Source organism: Carassius auratus, unplaced genomic scaffold (genome assembly GCF_003368295.1).
Source record: "Carassius auratus strain Wakin unplaced genomic scaffold, ASM336829v1 scaf_tig00031894, whole genome shotgun sequence".
Classification (NCBI taxonomy): Eukaryota; Metazoa; Chordata; class Actinopteri; order Cypriniformes; family Cyprinidae; genus Carassius; species Carassius auratus.
In genome coordinates, this window is record NW_020525956.1 from 1 (window position 1) to 22,204 (window position 22,204).

At 36.7% G+C, this 22,204-nt stretch overlaps 1 protein-coding gene and 1 long non-coding RNA gene across 2 annotated transcripts; one reads left to right on the forward strand and one right to left on the reverse strand.

Moving 5' to 3' along the window:
- Window positions 1-1,048, reverse strand: LOC113080633 (uncharacterized). Its single transcript, XR_003281918.1, has 3 exons — window positions 997-1,048; window positions 654-791; window positions 1-28 (listed from the first exon to the last, which is right to left on the reverse strand). It is a non-coding gene; the product is annotated as an uncharacterized LOC113080633 (long non-coding RNA).
- Window positions 1,049-16,726: 15,678 nt separating this feature from the next.
- Window positions 16,727-21,839, forward strand: LOC113080634 (serine/threonine-protein kinase 35-like). Its single transcript, XM_026252795.1, has 2 exons — window positions 16,727-17,579; window positions 20,394-21,839. The coding sequence occupies exons 1-2, from the start codon at window positions 17,060-17,062 to the stop codon at window positions 21,110-21,112; spliced, it is 1,239 nt and encodes a 412-aa protein (XP_026108580.1). The 5' UTR covers window positions 16,727-17,059; the 3' UTR covers window positions 21,113-21,839.
- The last annotated feature ends 365 nt before the right edge of the window (window positions 21,840-22,204 follow it).

Consider the following 22,204-nt stretch of genomic DNA (forward strand, 5'->3'; position numbering starts at 1 on the left):
CGGCTCCTTCACATTCTAAAGTGCAAGTCTGCAGAAAGAAAAGTAGGTTTAAGACTGACTCCGTTACATTCTGAGACCCGACGTTCCAAAAAAGAACGTTTGTTTGTTTTGTTTTTAAATAAAAGCGTCACATAGAGAACTTAGAAGCAACGTTCTGCAGAACCTAAACTTGAACGCATGGGACTTTTTAAATCAAAAAGAATCTAATACGAGAACTCCACAGATCCAAAATATCTATTGATTAGAAGATGGTTGTTTGAAGAAACTTTTATCTTTTTATAAGTTTGCTCTTAATGAACATTAATATAAGAACCAATTCGAAGGTCTTATTGTCTGATGCCATAAAGTTTTCAAGTTCCACAAGTGGCGTTTTATCTTTAAAAACATTTAAATCTTGATTGTAGCTATCGGCTTATCTAATATGTACTATTTTTTCAGTATAGGTTTTTCCAATATGATAATCAACGAGCGCGCTATTGTCGCGCTCTCCATGGTGCTGAATGCACGCGCTCCAAACGGGATGCGCCCAGTGTATTTGTTAATGACAAAGGAAGCGACTATTTCTCAAGTTTAAAATATTTCTATTGCAGCGAGACTTTTCTATTTTTCATATATATAATAGTATGAGAGAGTGAAAAAAGGCGTAATCTCACCAAGCGGTTCACTGCAGAGTCCAGGTCGGAGATCTGTTGCGCGCATCTCATGCATTGCTCTGAACAATCTGCCTGACTCAAGCTTGGCAAGCTCAGCATCAACACCAAAACATACCACTCCATCATCTACAGCGATTCCTGCGGTACGAGAGAAGAAAACAAGCTTTAAGTGCACTATCTTCCTCATATAATCTACACTGCTGGGAGGTGTTTGAGGTTTTTCAACAATTTATCTATAATGGTTGACGTCTTCTTTTTCTAGGTTGCTTATGTCTTTGTCTTACCAGTTTAACATCCAAAACCTTTTGAGGCACGTGTGCCAACACAAAATCTCCTCTGTTACCTTGAGTACCTACAGAGCTTCTTGTTCTCCAAGCGTCAAGGCGATCACTTGGTGAAAGCTGGCTGAAACTTCTTTGTTCTCGTGTCCTTTGATAGAGTCACTCTTTATCCATCTACGGTTTGCTCTTACTTGGACTCAGTCTCCATACTTTTATTCACACAGCCACCTGAACAAACCAATGAGAACGACGAGCTATTTGACTGACTGGCCCCTCCCACGCGATGTTGCAGCGTTTCGGGAATAATAATAATATAAACAATAACGAAATGAGCTATAGCCTAACAGAAAAGGGTTAGGCATGGTTTCAAAAAAAAAAAAAATCATGATATGGATATGCTGTATAAGGTTAGGAAGTTTGAAGAGGAGGATGCGCCAGGGGTAACTTGTATTACTTGAGTTGCAGTATTAGCTCAAGGCTGCAGGCTTGTCTCTTTTCAACGACCGCAGCTCTTTTTTTAGATTTCATTCCAATTCAACAATATTTGCAGTGCCATAAATCACGGTTCTTTAAAATACGCAATATCCAGACGAGAGCAAGGCCCTCGTTTCCAGAGTTGTCTTCCTCCGTTAACCTCCCGGAGTTAATGGATGTTCCGGTCATTCTGCACAACGATCAGTATCCGGAACTCCAACATTCAGCGTGTATTGGGAGAGTCAAGGAAAGACGGCTGCAGATCTAAGAGTGCCGTGGAAATACATTTTGATTATGATGACTCGTGTCTAATGAATCGGCTACATTGAATCGTTTTTGCACTCAAACAATCTTAAACAGAAGACTAATTTTTTTTTATAATTTATTAAAATTTTTGTATGCATGTTATAGCCTATGCAAATCTATAATTAAGTGTTAAATCTGATGTTTTTTAAGTTTTGTTGTAGCCTATCGTTTTCCTGTTATGTGGATTTGTATTTTATTTTACACAATACAAGTGCTAGCTAACAATCAGTAAATTATACAATTATTAGCCTATACAATGAAAGGGGACGATTTCTTTTTTAATTTTTTTTTCTTTTTTTTAACCAATTTTGGGTGGTTCAAGCTAAATAAGTTTGTGTACATTCTGTGTTCAACACTATAAGTTTTAGTTACCAGCTCAGATCTGAACACCTCAGCATTAACTCTTCATCTCTGTGAGAACTGGAGCTATGAGATGAGATGCGGTGAGAGTCACGCGCTGTCAGTCTTCATCTTCAATGAATAAATGGCAGTTTCTAAGCAACCTCACCTAACGGTATGTGTGTTAGTCTCCTGAGCTCGTTTGGACATGTTGATCTTCCTGCTTGTTGCCAAAGAACCAAAAAAAAAAAAAGAACAGAAAAGAAAAGAAAAAAAACGATTAATTTAGGTTGTCATGGAGGATGCACAAATTAATCTTCTCTCCTCCCAGAAGAAGTTCAAGTGTATGAGCCAAAAATTACTACTTTTGTCTTACTACAAAAACTCCTTAAAGGTTTCAGAACTCACAACTTTGTAAATAGCTACTCTAAAAACAGCTAATAGCCTACTGAAGTGGACTAGTCTGCTTAATCTACCCGAAAGTACATAGCAATAGCACAAGTTTATGTTTCGATTTAGCGTTTTTAAACACAGAAATTGACTTTGGCGTGCATATGATACGCAATTAGTGGAATGTACTCACCCTGAAAAATCCCACAATGCACCACAAAAACGTTAACCTGAAATAACCGAATGACCGAATTCATGTACAGGATATACTGATTCATGAGCTCAGGAGCTGATTGAGACGAAAGTCCCTTGAAAGGTATTCCATTGTCTTTGATATTATATGCACGCCAAAGTCCATTTCTGAGTATCAATAGCACGATTTTCTGTTTGTTTTTAGAATACTGTTTATACACATTTTCATGAGACTGGGCAGACAGCATGTGGAATGTGACACTCTATGATGTAATAGTGTAGATAAGCACCGCCTCCGCAGAAGAAGATGAAGTCACTGCCTGTTTAGCCCCGCCCACTGATTTACGCATGTAACTTAGGAGAGAGGCAATGCGCAGGTCTACGCCGAAATTAAGGTGCCCTTGAGCAACGCACCGAACCCCCAGCTGCTCCCCAGGCGCCGCAGCATAAATGGCTGCTCACTGCTCCAGGTGTGTGTTCACGGTGTGTGTGTTCACTGCTGTGTGTGTGCACTTTGGATGGGTTAAAAGCAGAGCATGAATTCTGAGCATGGGTCACCATACTTGACTGTATGTCACGTCACTCATGTGCATATGGCAGCCATTCTCAGAAATATTAATAAAAGATGTAGTCAACAGCAATATGATGCAATCACACTTTTAGCAATTATTTATGAGGAATGTATGCACACTGTCAAAAGTACACAAATGTTAGCCAATCATAGCAGTGGGCTTTAACTTGGGAGTCTACAATCTGCACGCCCATATGAGAGGGATTAAAAACAGGACAGAAAATAGCTAATTACGTCTTAATTAGTTTTTCTGATGTAAAAAAAAAGAACCTCTTTATAAATGGAACTCACAAAATAGTACAATATAAAAAAAACATGACCCCTTTAAAAAAAAAACACACAGCCAATCAGAATCCATCATGCTTCAATGAATGTGATTATTTAAAACTTCCGATGACAAAACTGCAGTGCATTAATGCCGGAGTCTGAAAGTTGGTACATTCTTCCACACAATCCTGGAGGACAGAAGTGTGTCGTGTATACCAGCTCTGTCCTGAATAAATCATTAATCTAATGCTGGGACTTGTTCAAACACAATACTCAATTATCTATGCGGGCCCATCAGTGAACACTGTTTTATATACTCTACCTTTCTACTGTCAGTGTTTATCCTTCCCAGTAACCTGGAAACGAAAGCATGTAAATCCTGAGTCATTACAAATGGAAACATCCTGTTTTACATTTCAAATCGTCCTATTACAATGCTTTTAAATGTTGTGCACATGAGATGTGAACAGTGTCTGCAATTAGCCTCAATATGAAATATATTATAAAAATAGTGTGTTAATGGCGCTATCCTAGTGATAGATTAAATGCATTGCTTGTGGATTTCAGGCAGCTGCCTATGTTGACAGCAGACAACAGAGAAGATCACTAGGTCTTGGAACAGAACCATTATGTTGCATTTATAATTATTAATTAGGAAGATGCATGGTCACTAAACACAGCTAAATTATAGGCACGTGGCGCTTCTGAAAAAGTCATTAGCTGTACTTTTGTATACTTTAGCAAGGCAACAAAGTACACTGAAGCTTCTCAAGTGGGCAATAACTTTTAAAATATACATCAGTTAGATCATATCACGAAAATTAGGATCTCCATTAGAATTAACATATTTTGCTATAAATTTGAAACCATAAGGTGCCTCAAAGAACTTCAAATGAATCATTCTATCAAAAGTATATTGTAGCTTCTAAAATGTGTTAGATCATATTACAAAAAATGAGGGTCTACATTGAGACAAGCATTTTTCAATAAAATCAAAAGCATAAACTGCCTATAGAAGAGCTTCAAATGAATCTCTAAACCATATTAGTCAATCAGTTTGTTCAGATGGTTCATTGAATCCAAAGGAATCTGATTCAATTTGTTTTTAATTTGAATACAATTGAATCAGATTCTTTGAATTCAACGAACCATCCAAACAAACTGATTCCCTCTTCTTTAATCTGAAACAAAAACATCTGATTCCACAGAATTCAAATGAATCATTCTCATCTGAATCCAAACAACTGATTCAAAGTCAGGTATTTTATTTACTACAATCTGTATCTTCTTCAGCCATTCAAATGACATTTATTTAAGTAAATAACTATTCTTTTGAATTAAGTTCGATCAGATTCAACTGAATTCAAAAGAATCCGATTCAAAAGAATCAAACTCACTGATTCATTTAAGTACTACGAACTATCTTCTTAAAGTGTTTAAACAATAATTTCTTAAATATATAACTATTGGATGATTTGCATTGACATTTTAAAACATACTTCTACTCTAAGCAAACCTGTTCTCTGTTTACTGATTACTTGTAACCTGTTGCTACTGTCCTTCTCACACGATTAACTAGTGAGTCTGTAATGAGTTTTGAAAGCAGCAAATCCATGACGTAAAAGCCAACGTGGGGGAAACATTTATCTCTTTAAGAATGAATTGCACCTGAACTTTCTCCTGCATGGTGTGATCGTAACCATAGCAGCAGGGATAATTGTGTTGTTGCCATAAATAATTACTGTGGGAGTTGCAACTTTTAACTTGTAATTACATCCCATAACCCCCGACTCATTCTCAAGGCCTGACAGGCCTGGAGCAGCATTAACAGGTGAAACGAGAAGACGCAAGCTTATTTATTTCACAGCTTGGTAAATAGATCCACGATACCGTGTGACGTACTGCATTAGGCAAATTCAGTGTTTTTCAAGAGCTCAGAGAGACATTATGACAATGTTTGCAGTGATTCATTTTGATAAAAATACATCTCAGAAAAGGACTTGAAACATATGAAACGTTGCAAAGACCTGATCACACACTGCTTTTGAATAAGCAGATGAATGGAGCTATTTTAGTCCTTTTTCATAATGTTCTAAAGTGCTTAATATGCTTTTTTTTCTGTACACCCATGTCCATTTACACAAATACAATAGAGATGTAAAGTACTTACACCATATATGATCACATGACCTGCAAAACCTCAATGCAAGAAACATGGTTTAGACCTGTGTACCAGAGATTTAGGATTTTTTGATGGTCCAAAATCAGATTTCCTGAGCACCAATTCCTGGAAATAATGAATGCATGCTTTATCAGGAACAGTTTGTGAAATGAAAATGTGTTCATAAAATGTGCTTATTGGTATCACATAAAAAATGCCGGGGGGAAATGTGCACAGATTCGTCCCAGTTTAACCTTTTCTTATTCTGTATAGCAAAATATGAATTAAAACCTGTTACATAAGTTCGCTTTAAAGATAAATGCATTTGCTTGTTTTGTAGGTATAGCTTTTTGACAGTAGTTTAACTTCTTTAAATTAAAAGTAGATGCACTAATAAAACAACATTTTATAAAACATTACACGATAAAAGGTATTTCTTGTTAATAAAAAATGTGTAGTAATAAAATAGTTATATATAACAGTTAACTTCTTTGGTGTGAGTGGTACATCCACCCATGCAGTTTGAGTTAATGCAGCAAAAATGATTCATGTAGTCTCAAAACAAATTAAGTGAACTTCAATTTGACAAGTCATTTAACTTAGCACATTAAATAAGGAGCAAATTAGCTACTTTTAAAGGATCTTCTCCAGCACTGAATGCTATTGAGTGAGATCAGCTGAAGATCAGGCAGAAGCGGAGTCTCTGTTTTAAGTTCTGATTTGATGACTCCGAAGTCAATCTGTCTTAGTTACTTATACGCTGGATTTTTTCTGCCGTATCTTTGGAGACCAAGGTCATTTTCTACTGTACTAATTCCTCATGTGAAAATAAGAGCTATTCATACACAGAAACACGTCATTCGTCTTTATACTTGTGGTTTTTTCAGAGTCACTGCACAGACAGGCACATTGAAGGATAAGTTTAAGGACGAAAGGACAGGCAGATAAGCTGTCAGAACGTTTTTCAGGAGCTCGCCACACACTTTGCTTCTTTTACTTCCTTCCCAGCTAACAGGGAATGTTCTCATAACATTGACTAATATCCTGGTAAGGGTCTCTCACATTATGAACAAGCATTCTTTGAGTAACATTCATAAAATGTTTGTTCAGAGCTGTCTGGGCTGATGTTCTCTGATGTTATACATCATTCATGGAACGTTTTTTTTTTTTTTTTTCTAAAATGTTTCGGTTGGATGTGCTTCTAACATTTTGTACTTGTTCAGTTGAAATTCAAAAGTAACATTCCAAATTGTTTCATACCGTTCCATACTGAAATATCTCTTTGAAAAGAAAATTATTATTTCATTGCTAAATGAATGTTTTGAATGTTCAGAGAACATTTTGAAATAACGTTTTCATAATTGAATGAACATTAGCAAAATATTTTTACTGCATTACACACCTTATCTGAGCTTTAGGCCTAATAATGGTGAATGTTTTATTTTGCGAATAACCAATAGCATAATGCTGTTGCCTCCCTTCATATTTATTTAAACATAAACATCAACTCCTTTCTTTCAGTTTGTCTGTATGCTGAGAAATAATTCAGATCGGAATCCGTCACTTGTTCTGCCACAGACCTGATCTGAGATCAGCTTTGAGATTGTCATTGACATGCTACACATATCGGTTGTAATCTCAGATCAGCGTTTATAACAGGTCGAGCTCTCTGGGTCTCATAAGCAGCATGGAGTCATTGTATATATGCGTGGAGGCTGAAAGCTTTCTGGCGTTTCCGGAAGGAGGACAAAAGCGCTCTGCTCCAACGCAGCAGGACTGGGTGCCCACGGTTCAAGGAGAACATGACAGGGAACAGTGACTGGAGTGCATCTTCTGGTTCATATTTCTGAGGATAAGAAAGAAAATTAGCTGGATGTAAAGTAGTATTTGTAGTATTGTATAATGTATAATGTAGTATTTTTGTCCCTGTTAACCACTAAAGGATTATATATATGAACAATATTACACGAGTAGCAGTGTAATATCACTGTGAGTGTGTTCTGGTTTGAGAATCATTTGATTAAGTTTGGGAGTTCGCAGCGGGATCGCGAATCATTTGAGTCCTTTCGGGAGTTCGGAGCGGGTTCGCGAATTATTTTAGTCAGTTTGGAGCATGAATCATTTGAGTCAGTTCGGGAGTTCGGAGCGGGTTCGCGAATCATTTGAGTCATTTCGGGGATCGCGAATCATTTAAGTAAGATCGGGAGTTCGGAGCATGAATCATTTGAGTCAGTTCGGGAGTTCGGAGCGGGTTCGCAAATCATTTGAGTCAGTTTGGGAGTTCGGAGCATGAATCATTTGCAGAAGTGTCAAGTAACGAAGTACAAATACAAATACAATACAAATACAAATACTTCGTTACTGTACTTAAGTAGAAATTTGGGGTATCTATACTTTACTCGAGTAATTATTTTTCAGCCGACTTTTTACTTCCTTACATTTTCACGCAAGTATCCAAGTATCTGTACTTTCTACTCCTTACATTTTAAAAAATAGCTTTGTTACTGCTATTTCATTTCAGCTTGTTTTCAGTCCGGCTTGTCATCATTAAAAAAAAAAAAAAAAAAAACCCTATCCAGATAAATCGCGCCATCCGAGTGAATTGGATTGTGGTTTGATGAAAAGTATAAACATCATTCCGACATCGCACCTGCACATATGACACAGATCACATCACACTCCAGCAAGGACATAGACAGTTTTGGGTTTGTTTATCAAAAAATATATTTCTTAAAAGTAGGGTTGGGTATGGAACCGGTATCCGATCGCCTCAGAGTCAGTTCGTTTAAATTTCATATGAAACCGTCAGACCGGTCTCCTCCCCGTCTTTCAGCGCGCTCTTCAATCCGCAGACCGCGGCGGAGCAGCGTGAGCTCAAACAGAGACAGAGGACACAAGGTGTGTGTTTATCGATAGATTGTTAGAATGTCAGTTTTTTGTCATAAATACGGTTTACAAAAGGTCACGAAGAAGCAGTCGCTTTCTCATCTACTGTAAAGTTTTCGCTTGTCACAGCTCATCACACCACAGCCTTTCCTCCAGCGACAATCTAGCCCTTAACACAACGAACACATACTTTAATTACACTTATTTAAATATACTTAATTTAATCATACGTACTTTATACATACACTACTGTGCAAAAGTCAGGCACGTTAGTATTTTCACTTAAAAGAATGGTGTTCGGCTTTTTATATATTTTGCTGTAGTGTGTCAGTAGAAAATATCAGTTGTCAAACTGCTTGTGCATTCAAAATCGCACTAGATTATTATTAAAATGAATGGCAAACTGATATTTCCTACTGACACACTGCAGCAAAAGATATAAATAACTGGCTTAAAACCCTTTTTTGGGGTGAAAATACTATTTTTTTCTTTTCCATAAGACTTTTGCACAGTACTGTATTTTAAAAACGACATTGTAGCTACTTTATAAAGAATGAGCATACAGTAATTCACAGAACTGATTAAAGACAGTGACAGACAGCACTCATCTTAACTAAATATCAGAGTGAGTGACAGAGATACAGTAGAAACATTATGTGTGCTTTTGTATTAAATAATGACCCAGATTGTAAATTACATTTTTTAGCCATTACAAATATTTGTAATGTTCTGTAATGTTATCCATAGTATTTTTTTGTGGTTCTTTTTTTTTAAGTATTGGTTTAGGCACCGTTTAGGCACCGGTACTATTATAAAAGTATCGAAAAGGCACTGGACCTTACTTAAAAGTTATTATTTCTCACTGGCTCATTTACCAAATGAGTACTTTCTCTTCTTCCTTCGCAAATTAAGCTATTGTAGGTAGTTCGGTAGCGAGACGTTTTAATAAATCATCGTTTGCGATTGATGACGCGATTGACAATGTTGTGATAAGTAGGCTTTACCGACTTCGTAACTCGTTACCCCTCCCACACTGGACATAGCAGACGTATGTACCAAATACAAGAAGCTATCAATCAAGAAGGTATCAGGATTATGAGTTATCTTTCATTTTTAGTTTTGATTACTCACTTGGATTGATCATTCATTTTGACAGCACTATAATGTTTATTGTATATAGACAACCTTAGAAGTGTAATTGTTACTAAGCCTGTACCACTGTTCTTGTCCATTGCCCTCGAGATTCCTGCAGCTAAGCTTGGATGTACATTTACATTCCATTAAAGGTTATTGATGACAAGCCTCTGAAGTTTGACTTTTTGCACCATAACAATACTTACTGGCAACTAGTCATCATATCTCTAGTACTTTAATGTATTTGCATTGTACTAAAATGCGTTCATTTTCAATGGGCATATATGCGGCTTGAAAGAGGTAGCCTATAGTGCATCCCAAATTTTTCAACATGAACATTTTAATATAACATTATATTCATTATGGCCTTTAGAAAAATGTTTTTTTTTTTTGAGGAGGTGGGGTAGTGCACAATAGGCCCCTGTGGCACGGCCCAAGCTTTTGTTCTTAATGGCATTTTTTCCCTCACATTACTTTTACTTTTATACTTTAAGTAGTTTTTTAAACCTGTACTTTTACACTTTTACTTGAGTAAAAAGCTTGAGTTGATACTTCAACTTCTACAAAAGTCTTTTTAAACCCTAGTATCTATACTTCTACTTGAGTAATGAATGCCAATACTTTTGACACCACTTATCATTTGAGTCAGATCGGGAGTTCATAGCGGGCTCGCGAATCATTTGAGTCAGTTTGGGAGTTCGGAGCGTGAATCATTTGAGTCAGATCGGGAGTTCATAGCGGGCTCGCGAATCATTTGAGTCAGTCCGGGAGTTCGGAGCGCGAATCATTTGAGTCAGATCGGGAGTTCGTACCGGGTTCGCGAATCATTTGAGTCAGTCCGGGAGTTCGGCGCGTGAATCATTTGAGTCAGATCGTGAGTTCGTAGCGGGTTCGCGAATCATTTGAGTCAGTTTGGGAGTTTGTAGCGGGATCGCGAATCATTTGAGTCAGTCCGGGAGTTCGGAGCGCGAATCATTTGAGTCCGTTCGGGAGTTCGGAGCAGGTTCGCGAATCATTTGAGTCAGTTTGGGGATCGCGAATCATTTGAATCAGTTAGGGAGTTCGGAGCTGGTTCGGAGCGGGTTCGCGAATCATTTGAGTCAGTTTGGACATCAGGGCCAGCGCTGTGGTGGGGCATTCGAGGGCCGTGCCCCCCCTAGCGGTTGTTGATGTCCCTCCTACAGGCCATGGCATGGCCAATATATATATATATAAAAAGAATGGGAAAATGCATAATCTAAGTGCATCATGATCCTGGAACAACATTCAAATTAACCAATCAGACTTGAGGGATAACATTTCAGGAAATATCTGTTTTAGGCTTACTATCAGGGTTAGGTGCTTTTACACCCTTGTTAATCAGCCATAATTTCCCCCTGATTAAAGGAATAAATTATGGGTGAGGTTAGGTTTAGGGCAGGGATTGAGTTAAGTCTGTATTTTTGGACAGTACTGTTGATCCAGGAACATGTCTTGGCAAAATCACAGCGACCCCCTCTAAAGCCATGTCACACAATGATTGACAGTCGCATTTCTGGGTCTTTTCTCAGACTATTTTTTTTGTTTGTTTACAAAGCCTAAATCAGTCACAGAGACAGGTATTAGTTCTGTAATTTATTGATTTATTTAGTTTAGTTTTTCACTTATATCTGTTACACTTTTTTGTGTGTTATTAAAGAAATCTGCGCAAATGTGTCTTTTGATTCAGAACTAGAGCGTCTAGTGGTGCTTATCAGTTGATTTTTATTTGTAGACGAGTTACACATCACTTCTGTCTGAAGCTCATGTTCGTGACAGACTCACAAAGTGCAGTTCTGTGTTCAGACAGAAGGAGGCGCCAGGCACCGGTCACCGTTAATCACAGGGTAACAGACAATGCCCAAGACAATACCGAGCAGCACCGCCCACAGTCACATAGTCATATGAATATGGAAATTAGCCTGGAATTTAATCTGGCCTTATATTAAGTGAGTTATCGTGAAGCCTAGCCTGATAGTTGTGTTATTGCTTTATTAATACTCAGAGTCAGTTTGAAACCATAAAGAGTTTTTTTACATCCCTATCTAGATTTACAAGCATTTTTTATTTTAGTACCTTGCTCCCTTACTCTTCTCTTTTTATCTAATTGTAGTGCTGTTTACAAGAGGGTTAAAAAAAATATTATACAGTATATTCGTTATTTAAAAATAATAATAATCATGCATTTCTTGCAACAGCAAAAATGTTTTTATTTATTTATATTGACATGCAACACCATAATTGGCTAATTGATGTGATTTGGGCTAATTAGTTATAAATTATAATTATAATTAGCAGGTGTCACAGGTTAATGAGAATCTTGGAAAAGCTTTCTTTAGTAAAGGATAAATTACTTATTTTATGTGAAAGCACAACATGAGCACATTTTATAATTATCTTAATGTATTGATAAATTTGTATGGTTACTGAGAGTGGGATTCTGGGTAAAAATTATCTTTTGTTTGATTCTCCCTTTTGAATCTAGTCAGAGCTTGAAGAAGAGCTGTCTCTTTATCAGTGTTCATTTGAAGGTCACTGAGCTTTTCATTTTATACCTTCAGTGCTCTCATCCTTCCCTGTGTGAGGCTCAGCTGCTGTATCAATCCATTGCAATACCCAAACTACATGTACTGTATATACGTCATACGTTCATGAGTCTGTCCAGCTCCGGCTGAGTGGGTTGTAAAAGTAACCAATGAATAAGATCTTGTTTTTCGCTCCATTATGTTAAATAGGAAATGTGGTTCACTACATGATACAAATGTTTGCAGCAAAAAAAAAAAAAAAAAACTTAAAAATCATAATTTATTCATGGTGACTTATATTAGTCACTATATTAGTTATATTAGTATATTAGTCATTAGACTATGTATATTAGTTGTACAGCTTAAGTTTAATTGAGTATATTTTAAAAGAAGAAAGTTTAAAAGAAACAATTCATTCTTCCATTTCAAAATTTAAACCTTCTTTTTTAAATAAAAGACTTATTTAATGTAAACAAGGATTAGTTTTTGGATCTTTTTAAGCAGAATTGAGACTTAAAATCTGTCCTGGCCACCATTACTTTATTACAAGAGTATTCTGCTGATCCAAGAACAATAATTAAAAAATAATCATATACAATTTCTACATTGAAATACATTTTTTAAACCTATACAAATATTAGAAATCGTAAATATATATAATTTTGAATCATGTTAAAAATGTAATTAAAATGTGCACATTTAATTTAGCCTATGGGGGTGTCGCTCAGCAGGTACATGCTCATTTAATGGAGAATAACTAGTTTGAGCAATTTCAGTCTGTCAATCGTCCATATCATAGCACGGAAACAGCACTTATTAAAGTCACAAATGACTTGTTACTGGCTGTGGATTCTAGACTTTTATCAATACTCATTCTTCTTTATTTAACTGCAGCTTTTAACACTATCTCACATAGTATTTTGTTGGAGAGGTTGATTTCTATCAGAATCACTAGTATCCCCCTTGATTGTTTTAAATCATATTTATCTGGTCGGACTCAGTTCGTTCAGATAAAAAAAATTTAAATCGCAGATATTTCAGATAACCAGTGGTGTGCCTCAAGGCTCAGTTTTGGGCCCTCTTTTGTTCATTATTTATTTATTGCCTCTAAGACAGATTTTCCATAAATTAAATATAAACTTTCTCTGTTACGCAGATGACACCCAGCTCAACTGTATATGCCTTTGAAGCCCAATTCAGTATTACCATATTCTTCCCTTTTACTATATCTTTCTGAAATGAAATCATGGTTTACATGCAAATTTCTCAAAGTTAATGATGAGAAGACTGAATTCTTAAGTACTTAATCAAAACTGCATAACCGTGGACGTTTTACACTTACTATTGATGATTCTGTTATCTCTTCCTCTCAGGTTAAGAGTCTGGGTGTCATCCTTGTCATCCTGGGTGTCATCCTTGAGGCACATGTAAATAATATTACACGGTCAGCACATTACTATCTGTGAAATATCAGTCGTCTTCTAGCACCACTTTTGCTAATGGTACTACTGTCCTTGTGCATGCATTAGTTACGTATTGAATTGATTACTGAAATTCTCTTCTCAGTGGTGTTTCACGTAAACTTCAGATGGTTCAGAATTCAGTGGCTTGTTTCATTACACGAACACAGATGAAAGAGCATATTACTCCAGTTTTAAGGCACCTTCATTGGTTTCCATGTGTATTCACCTACTCGATCTCTCAGGTCTTCTGCTTCTGTGACTCTTATATCATCTTTACGTGTGATTATCATGGGAGGTAGAGCCTTTAGTTGTATTGTTCTGACTATTTGGAGTACTCTACCTCAGGACATACATAATAGTTTTAGTTTAGTGATTGGGTATTACTTTTTCTTCATATTATTGTTATAGTGTTGTATTGTATTGTTTGTTTGTTTTTCTTCTGTTTTAATTATGTATTTTATAATTGTAGGGTGTCCTTGAGTGTCTTGAAAGGCGCCCATAAATAAAATGAATTATTATTACACCGAATTTACAGTCTTTCTAGTAATTTTTTCTTTGTTACCATACATTATATATATCTATCTATATATCTATCTATATATATATATATATATATATATATATATATATATATATATATATATATATATTAGTGGGTAATTGATATATCAGGTCTGCTTTTTACGTTTCCAAAGATGAACACAAGCATGTTGTTGTGAAGCTGCTTGCGTGTTTTTTTCATTTATATTTGTAAAAAAAAACTATGCTGTCCTTCATGTTGCCGTGGCAACTTGAGGCGACATGATGCATTGTGTGGTGTGTACAAGAGAATGATGGAGAAAGAGGAGAAAGAGAGGCATGTGAGTCATAAAATACTGTGACCCTGAAACTTGAGCAGAAAAAAAGAAAAATCTGCCTACAGTAAGAACCAACGAAGGCTTTGGAGGGTCAAGAGCAAGCTGCAGTCAGAATGACCTAAAAAACAAACAATGGCCATTGATGGTGTTCTGTTAACAAGCTGGTGAGTCACAGGGAAATGCAATCAAATTGCTGAAATGCCTGAAGTGTTTCAGTGTAATTTCTAAACGTGAGGAGGAGAGGCAGAATTTAATGATGTGAGAGCGGCGCGCTTGTGATTTGATCTTCAGCCGTCTTGTTTCAGCCTGAAACTATCACTGGCATTGAGTGGGCAGCAATTAAAGCTGTAAACTCTGGAGCTCGGCCCCCTGGTGTTTGAATTCAATTACATAGCTGTTTATTGAAAGACATGATATTTTTTCTGTCCATTCTCCAGCTTTGTGCTTTGGAGAAATCAATGGAATTGATTTCATTCTTCTGTCTCACATAAGACACAGTTATTTTACTTTTCACACTAAATCACAGAGAAAATAAACTATTTTCTTTGTAGAAGCTAAAAATCATAGTTCAGTCTTTCTTAAGCTAATCACAAATTGAGTCTTTTCTAATCTAGATATTTATTTATTCAGAGGACACCCATTTTAGCAACACTTGCACCAAATATCAAACTTTGAATGAGAAACATCATTAAATTTACTGCATTTACATATGAGACAAAATAAAATAATAATAATAATAATAATAATAATAATAATAATAATAATAATAAATCCACTGGCAAATTTATTTTTAAGATTTTTGTTAATGATTTGAAATTAAAATAATTTATTAAATAAACGACAAACTGAATGACGTTTTTAGAAATAATAACTAAATAAATAAAATAAATTGCATCAGATTTATAGAACATATATATAAAATGAATGGTTTGTTTTATACACTTTTTTTATTTTATATAATTCTACAACTCCCATTTATCCAAATATGGACGATGACGACAACGACCATGGCTTTATGACTGATATGCAAAAGACAATTACCATGTTTATTTGTGAACATTTTTGAATATGAAGGAATTAATTAACCTATAATTAACTTTAACATTCAAAGAACATTTGTTGTAACAGAAAGTGTAACGTTTTGTGTTACGTATTGTGATGGAACAACTAAAACAAAAACGAAGCATATACTGAAGGACAAAGCAGTATATACTGGCATAAAGAAGCAGCCCCCTGATGACGTCAGGGTCTGTCCGTGCGTGCTTGCGTGCGGGTACATGCTGTACCGCACGTGCCACCTTTCCTCTCACGTGCAGACCCACGCAGCAGAGGACGGAGCACCGCGCAACAACTCACAACGATCGAGACCCAGTCTTTTCATAGGCTTAAAAAATGTTTGCTGAATTTAACCCGCATAAATGTTTAATTCAACGCAAATATGCCATTCATTCCCCCGCCCCTTTGGAGGTGTACAAGGGATCTCCCTAATTTGCATATTAACTACAGAATGATGCTGGGTGTGTTTACATTAACGTTTGCATTTAATTTACATATAGGGGCTATATATATATATATATATAGAGAGAGAGAGAGAGAGAGAAATAGGAAACTGTAAAATGTGACAAACATTTGAATGCATTTATTTAACTTTATTTCTATCTTTTCATTTGACATTATTTTATTATTATTATTAAGTTATTATTATTATGTATTTTGTTTATTCTATTGTACTTCCTGGCTTGTACTTTTTTCGAATCAATAATAAATGTATGACACCACTGATTTATAATATAAAAAGGGGCCCACAATTTAATGAACATTTTTCTTAACAAATGAAATACATGAAGCATAGTAGCATAAATCTAATTTAATTATAGTTAAAGAAATAAAAAAAAACTGTTACCAAAAAGTATAACAGGTAACAGTATTTGTTCTTAACACATCAAATAAACTTAAATTTCAAATCTCTTTTAACTTTTTTGATTATAACTGAAAACTAAGGAAAATCCAAAACTCTTAATGGAATTAGTGAAATAAACTTTTTGATGATATTCTAATTTTACAACCAGCTCCTGTATGCCTGCTTTTGTGGTCAAGGGTCACACACATAGACAGTAAAAGGTCACACATAGGCTTGGGCGGAACGATTAACTTCTTACTAAATGTATACATTTTGGGGGGAAAGAATATGAAGAACAAAACACCTTAAATAGTATTGCTTTTGGTATTCGTATATTTTTAAACACATTCTGCGAATAAATCGTTTAAATGGTGTTTAAACTAGGAAAATTGTTCGCATTTGTGACACGCCTCCCCCGTCTTATGAATGAAATGGAACAGCCCGCTGTTGCCACGCCCCCTCCCCGCTCGAGTTGATGTTGTTTATGTCAGTCAGAGACGTTTGATGGAGGAAGTGACAAAAAGACACAAACAAACCTGTCGAGTTTCCCCAAAAGTGACAACTCCCGCAGCTTTTCAGAGACGTTATGAAAAATAGGATTATTGCCCCGAAACATATGTTAACACAGGGGGTAATAAACTCATGGAGCTGCGCAACGGCACACAGGGGAGACTAGCGCGCCTCCGGCGGAGCTGCAAGCGAGCCAAGCCGCCCAGCACACACATGAGGCGGGATGAAGGTAAAGTCCTGCGTCCGCTGCCTGTGGAGACCAACGAGGACGACGAGGAGCTCATGGAGGAGGAGGACTGTTTCTCCACGGGCTTCCTCAAGCGTGACAGTCTCCATCCCGCCGTGTTCCTCAAGACGCCCAGGTATAGCTTGATCCGGGAGGTGGGTCGCGGGAGCTACGGTGTGGTGTACGAGGCCGTCGCCCGCAGGTCCGGAGCCCGCGTGGCCGTGAAGAAGCTCCGCTGCGACGCGCCCGAGAAAGTGGAGCTGGCTCTGGCCGAGTTCTGGGCCCTGGCGAGCCTGGAGAAGAAGCACGAGAACGTGGTGCAGCTGGAGGAGTGCGTGCTGCAGAGAAACGGGATGGCACAGAAAATGAGCCACGGGAACAAACGAAACAAACAGTATTTGAGATTAGTTGAAACTTCACTCAAAGGTAAAGAACTGTAGAGCTGTTGCATGTTGTTGTCATAATATGAACTGATATATATATATTTTTTGAGTGTCAACACAAGAAGTGGATGGTTTAGTGTTGTAGCACATATGCCTTTTGAGGTGCATAAAAGCAATGCAACTTTGCAAGCATGACAAATTGCACTATTTTAATGTAATGCATGCCTGTACTGGGCATCTTTAATGCATGTCACTATACTTAGGAAGAGAAGGCATTCTGTGCGTGAGGGAACATCATGTTCTAGCACCCATCATGCATTAACTCCTTCTCTCCCATATAGGCCAATATCACTTCTGCCGATATGCTTTAGTCTTTGTGTGCAGTTTTCAAAGTTTGAGTCTCTTTTTCCAGTAGATTAAATAATATTGTCATCTATGGGCATGCTGTCAAAATCAGATTGAAGTCTACTGTCACTGAGCAGAATGCAAGTAGTTTTTGAAGAAATTTACTAGATAAAGGTTAATTTTTGAGTAATTGCAGTCTCAAAAGTTCAGTTTGAGCTCATTAGGTGTTTTAGTGCATAACTTAAAAAATCTAATTGGAAATATAAATTTTTATTAGTTGTTAAAATTTTATTATTTTGTATTTTAGTAGGCCTGGAAATCATATTATTATTATTTATTTATTTTTTCGTCTGATATTTCCATGCACGTGAACCCTGAATATAGTTTTGACATGAATTATTTACACATCCTGAAGTCAGTCATCTGTACTCCATAAAAAATGGATTTAAATGGGATTTGTGAATATATATATTCACACAAAAGGAAATGAGACACATAATGTGTATAATTCTTGAAATGGGACGTTGGTGTTTTGTGATTTGGTGTGTTGAGGTTGCGTGTTTGTGGTGTCGTGCGAGTGCTATATTTGTGGTTGGCCTCAGCAGTAGCAGGATCTATTTTGTGCTGACTGCCTGTTATGTAAGTGTCACCATTTACTGGCCTCGTCCACAATGGAAAAACTAATCCAGACGCGACAGGCTTGTTTAGGAGTTATTTGAATGTATTTTTCTAGCTCATTTGGCTAATAAACACATTTATGGATCACAGTTTAATTTATCACAAGAATTATTTTTTTTGTATTGCCAGTCAAAGCTCTTTGACCTTAAGTATTTCTAGTAGATTTATTAATATACTGTCATTGTGCAGTTGATACTGATTACAGGATCAAGATTTATTTTAAAATCATTGCACCATAACAAAATCTGAGTCGTTGAATGCTGTAGATTGGTGCATTTACTCTGCAATATAAATGAATTTTCATGAATTTTAAAGTTTTTATGGGTATTACAGAGCAGTCATTCTGCATTTTTGACCTGTAATCATAGGTCAGTTTTGTCAGTAAACATATTTACAGCTCACAACTTTGCCATTGACCTAAAATATTTACTAAATACACCCTGGAAAGATTATAATAATTTAAGTTTTACAACACATTCACATGTTCAAGATTCATTTTTATGTCATTGCAATCATTTAAAAAAATATAAAATATTAGAGTGGTGCATAACTTAAAAAAATAGAAATTGGAAATAGATATTTAATTTTGTTTTTTCATGATTCTTTTAAATATTTTATTACATGATATAATTTTTTGAGACTTGGAAATTGTCGTTTTTAAAATTCCCCAAGTGTTTCTAAGTTCTTGCAGCATTTGTATGGGTCAGAGTCCACCGGTTCTCCATGCATTTCCCTAACCCTTGTTTCCTGAAGCTAAGCGATGTTGGTTATCACAGAACACAGACAGATTATCAGGGTTTACTCTCATACGGGGCTCTTTGGAAAGCCTCCAAACATGCCGCTCAGCTAACGTCTGATTGGTGTTTTGCTAGCCTGTCTGAGTTATCTAAACCAACAATTTAGTTCTAAGGCTCGGAGTATGAACAGTAAAGCTGCTGTAGTTTGAACAGGACTGGGATTAATCAAACACAACCATGTCAGTTTGTTAACGAGCCAGAAACAGCAGCTTATCAGTTAGAAACCAGCGACATTCAATAAAGAGCCGTTTCGTCTGACTCAGCACAAATAACTCAATGAAGCACATGAGGAGATTTTGGAGTGGGTTTGATCTGCCATCAGTGGTTTACTCTAACCTCCAACAAATGCTAATTTTAACCAGGGTTATTAAAGTTGAATAATAAAGCCATACAAAAAAATAAAATAATAATAATAATAATTGCTTGAAAGAAACTACAATTAAAAATATAAATGTGTATATATATATAATAAAATAACTAACCTACTTGCCAAGGCAACTAACATACTTGCCAAGGAAATAAAAAGGAACAAAAATTTACGCAGACATTTAACAGAATAAAGATATAAACAAAACACACAATATAATTACTAAATCTTTAACCAAAATTAAAAAGGAATAGGACGAATATAAAAAAAACTAATAATAACTAATAATACTAATAAATAACTAACTAATAATAAAATAGTTAAATATAAAAATAAAAATAAATCTAAAATATACTTAGTACTATAGTACCTCTATACTTAGTACTATAGTGATATTAAAATAAAAAAATCTATCAAAATGTATCAATTGGATTGGATATTACATTGATTTCTGAAGGATCATGTGACACTGAAGACTGGAGGAATGATGCTGAAAATACAGATTTGATCGCAGGAATAAATTACAATTTACAATATATTGTAATGGAACAAAGTTATTTCAAATTGTTATATTATTTCACAATATAACTGATTTAACTGCATTTTTAGTCAAATAATTGCAGCCTTGGTGAGCAGAAGAGTCGCTAACTGTATTCTATTATCTTTCCAGGTGAGCGTATCTTGGGTTACCCAGAGGAACCATGTTATCTTTGGTTTGTTATGGAGTTCTGCGATGGCGGCGACCTCAACCAGTACATCCTCTCACGGCGGCCTGATCCACGGACCAACCGTAGTTTCATGAAGCAGATGACCAGCGCTGTGGCCTTCCTCCATAAGAACAACATCGTCCACCGGGACCTCAAACCAGACAACATTCTCATCTCGCAGAAATCCGGCGATCCGGTCATCAAGGTCGCCGACTTCGGCCTCAGCAAGGTTTGCGCGGCACTCAGCTGCATGGAGAGCGAAGGCGACAACCAGGTGAACAAAAACATGGTGAACATTAACAAATTCTGGCTGTCGTCAGCATGCGGCTCCGACTTCTACATGGCTCCGGAGGTGTGGGAGGGACACTACACTGCCAAAGCGGACATTTTTGCTCTCGGCATCATCATTTGGGCCATGATTGAGCGGATCACGTTCATCGATGCCGAGTCCAAGCGAGAGCTCCTCGGCACATACGTCCGCCAGGGGACCGAGATCGTCCCGGTGGGTGAAGCCCTGCTAGAGAACCCAAAGATGGTCCTGAACATCCCACAGAAGACGCGGAGCATCATGTCTGAAGGCGTCAGGCGGCTTCTGCAGGACATGTTGGCGGTGAACCCGCAGGACCGGCCCGACGCGTCTCAGTTGGAGGTTAGAATGGACCAAGTCACATGGGCGGCGTAAGCCAAACCCATTGGATGAAGAAAGCGAGCATGCACATTTTTCAGGTGGGTTGCAAGTTAAATTTTAGATGCTGTGTTCACCATTTTTGTTCACCTCAGACCAAAAGTCAAGAGTGCAGTTTAAATCCCATTATGAATTAGGTTGTTGAAAAGTATTAAAGGCACAAGTTATATAAGTTTTCGCCACTAGAGGTCGCATTTTCAAAACAATAACAGAGGCGGAGCTCGATGACGCAATGATGGAGCATGTAACAATGGGAGATGTTATTTTCACCAAATAATTTTCACGGATGATATTTGCTTACCGGTCTATTAAAACACACGTGAGAGTGGAGTATCTGTCCAGTCCCAGGTTTTCGCGAAGCTCTCTCCGTTTTGGAAACGCCACGGCAATATTTATTCTAGTTTTATTTCTGTGTTTGTCCCAATGCCTTCTTGCCTCAGTTGGTGTAACGTCTATGTTTTTTTTTTCTTCGTACTTTCCAAAATGTAATCGTGATAACATAAATGCACAACAGTGGTGTTCTACATGCGGTATAACTTAAACGTCCGCATTTCTCCATGTGTGTTGTCGTAGTATTCATAAGCGAGGTTTGGCGAGGATATTGTGTTATTGGTAGGCGACACTGACCCAGGGAGGTGTCATTATTTAAAACTGGAATTTCTCTTGGATTTCCCAAATCCTTGGGAACTTTTAGTACACAACTGAATGAAATATATAAAAAATATATATATTTTTTTAAATAAAATATCCAATAACCACTTGTGGTATTGGATATTTTATTAAAAAAAATCTATAAATGTTTTTCCTGGACACGCAAGTCATGTCTGACTCTTAACTGGAAGGGTGCTTTGCATTTCCGTTCTCCAGTGTTATAGCATATCCAGCACATATAGGGCCCTTTAAAATCCGTTAAATTTTTTTCTGGAGACAATAGTGATAAAAACCAAAATATTCAATGTCTACTAGAGTAATGCACTGTTTTGTAGAGGGGATCACATAGTGGATTACATAAAGTAAACAACTGTTTTTGACTTTAGAATGATGGCAGCATTATTTATAAAAAAATTTACACAGAGATTGGTATGTCTG

Coding starts and splice junctions, on each gene's coding strand:
- LOC113080634 (XM_026252795.1), top strand. CDS start 17,060: ATGGAGCTGCGCAACGGCACACAGGGGAGACTAGCGCGCCTCCGGCGG. Junction 17,580..20,393: donor AGTTGAAACTTCACTCAAAG/GTAAAGAACTGT, acceptor TTATCTTTCCAG/GTGAGCGTATCTTGGGTTAC.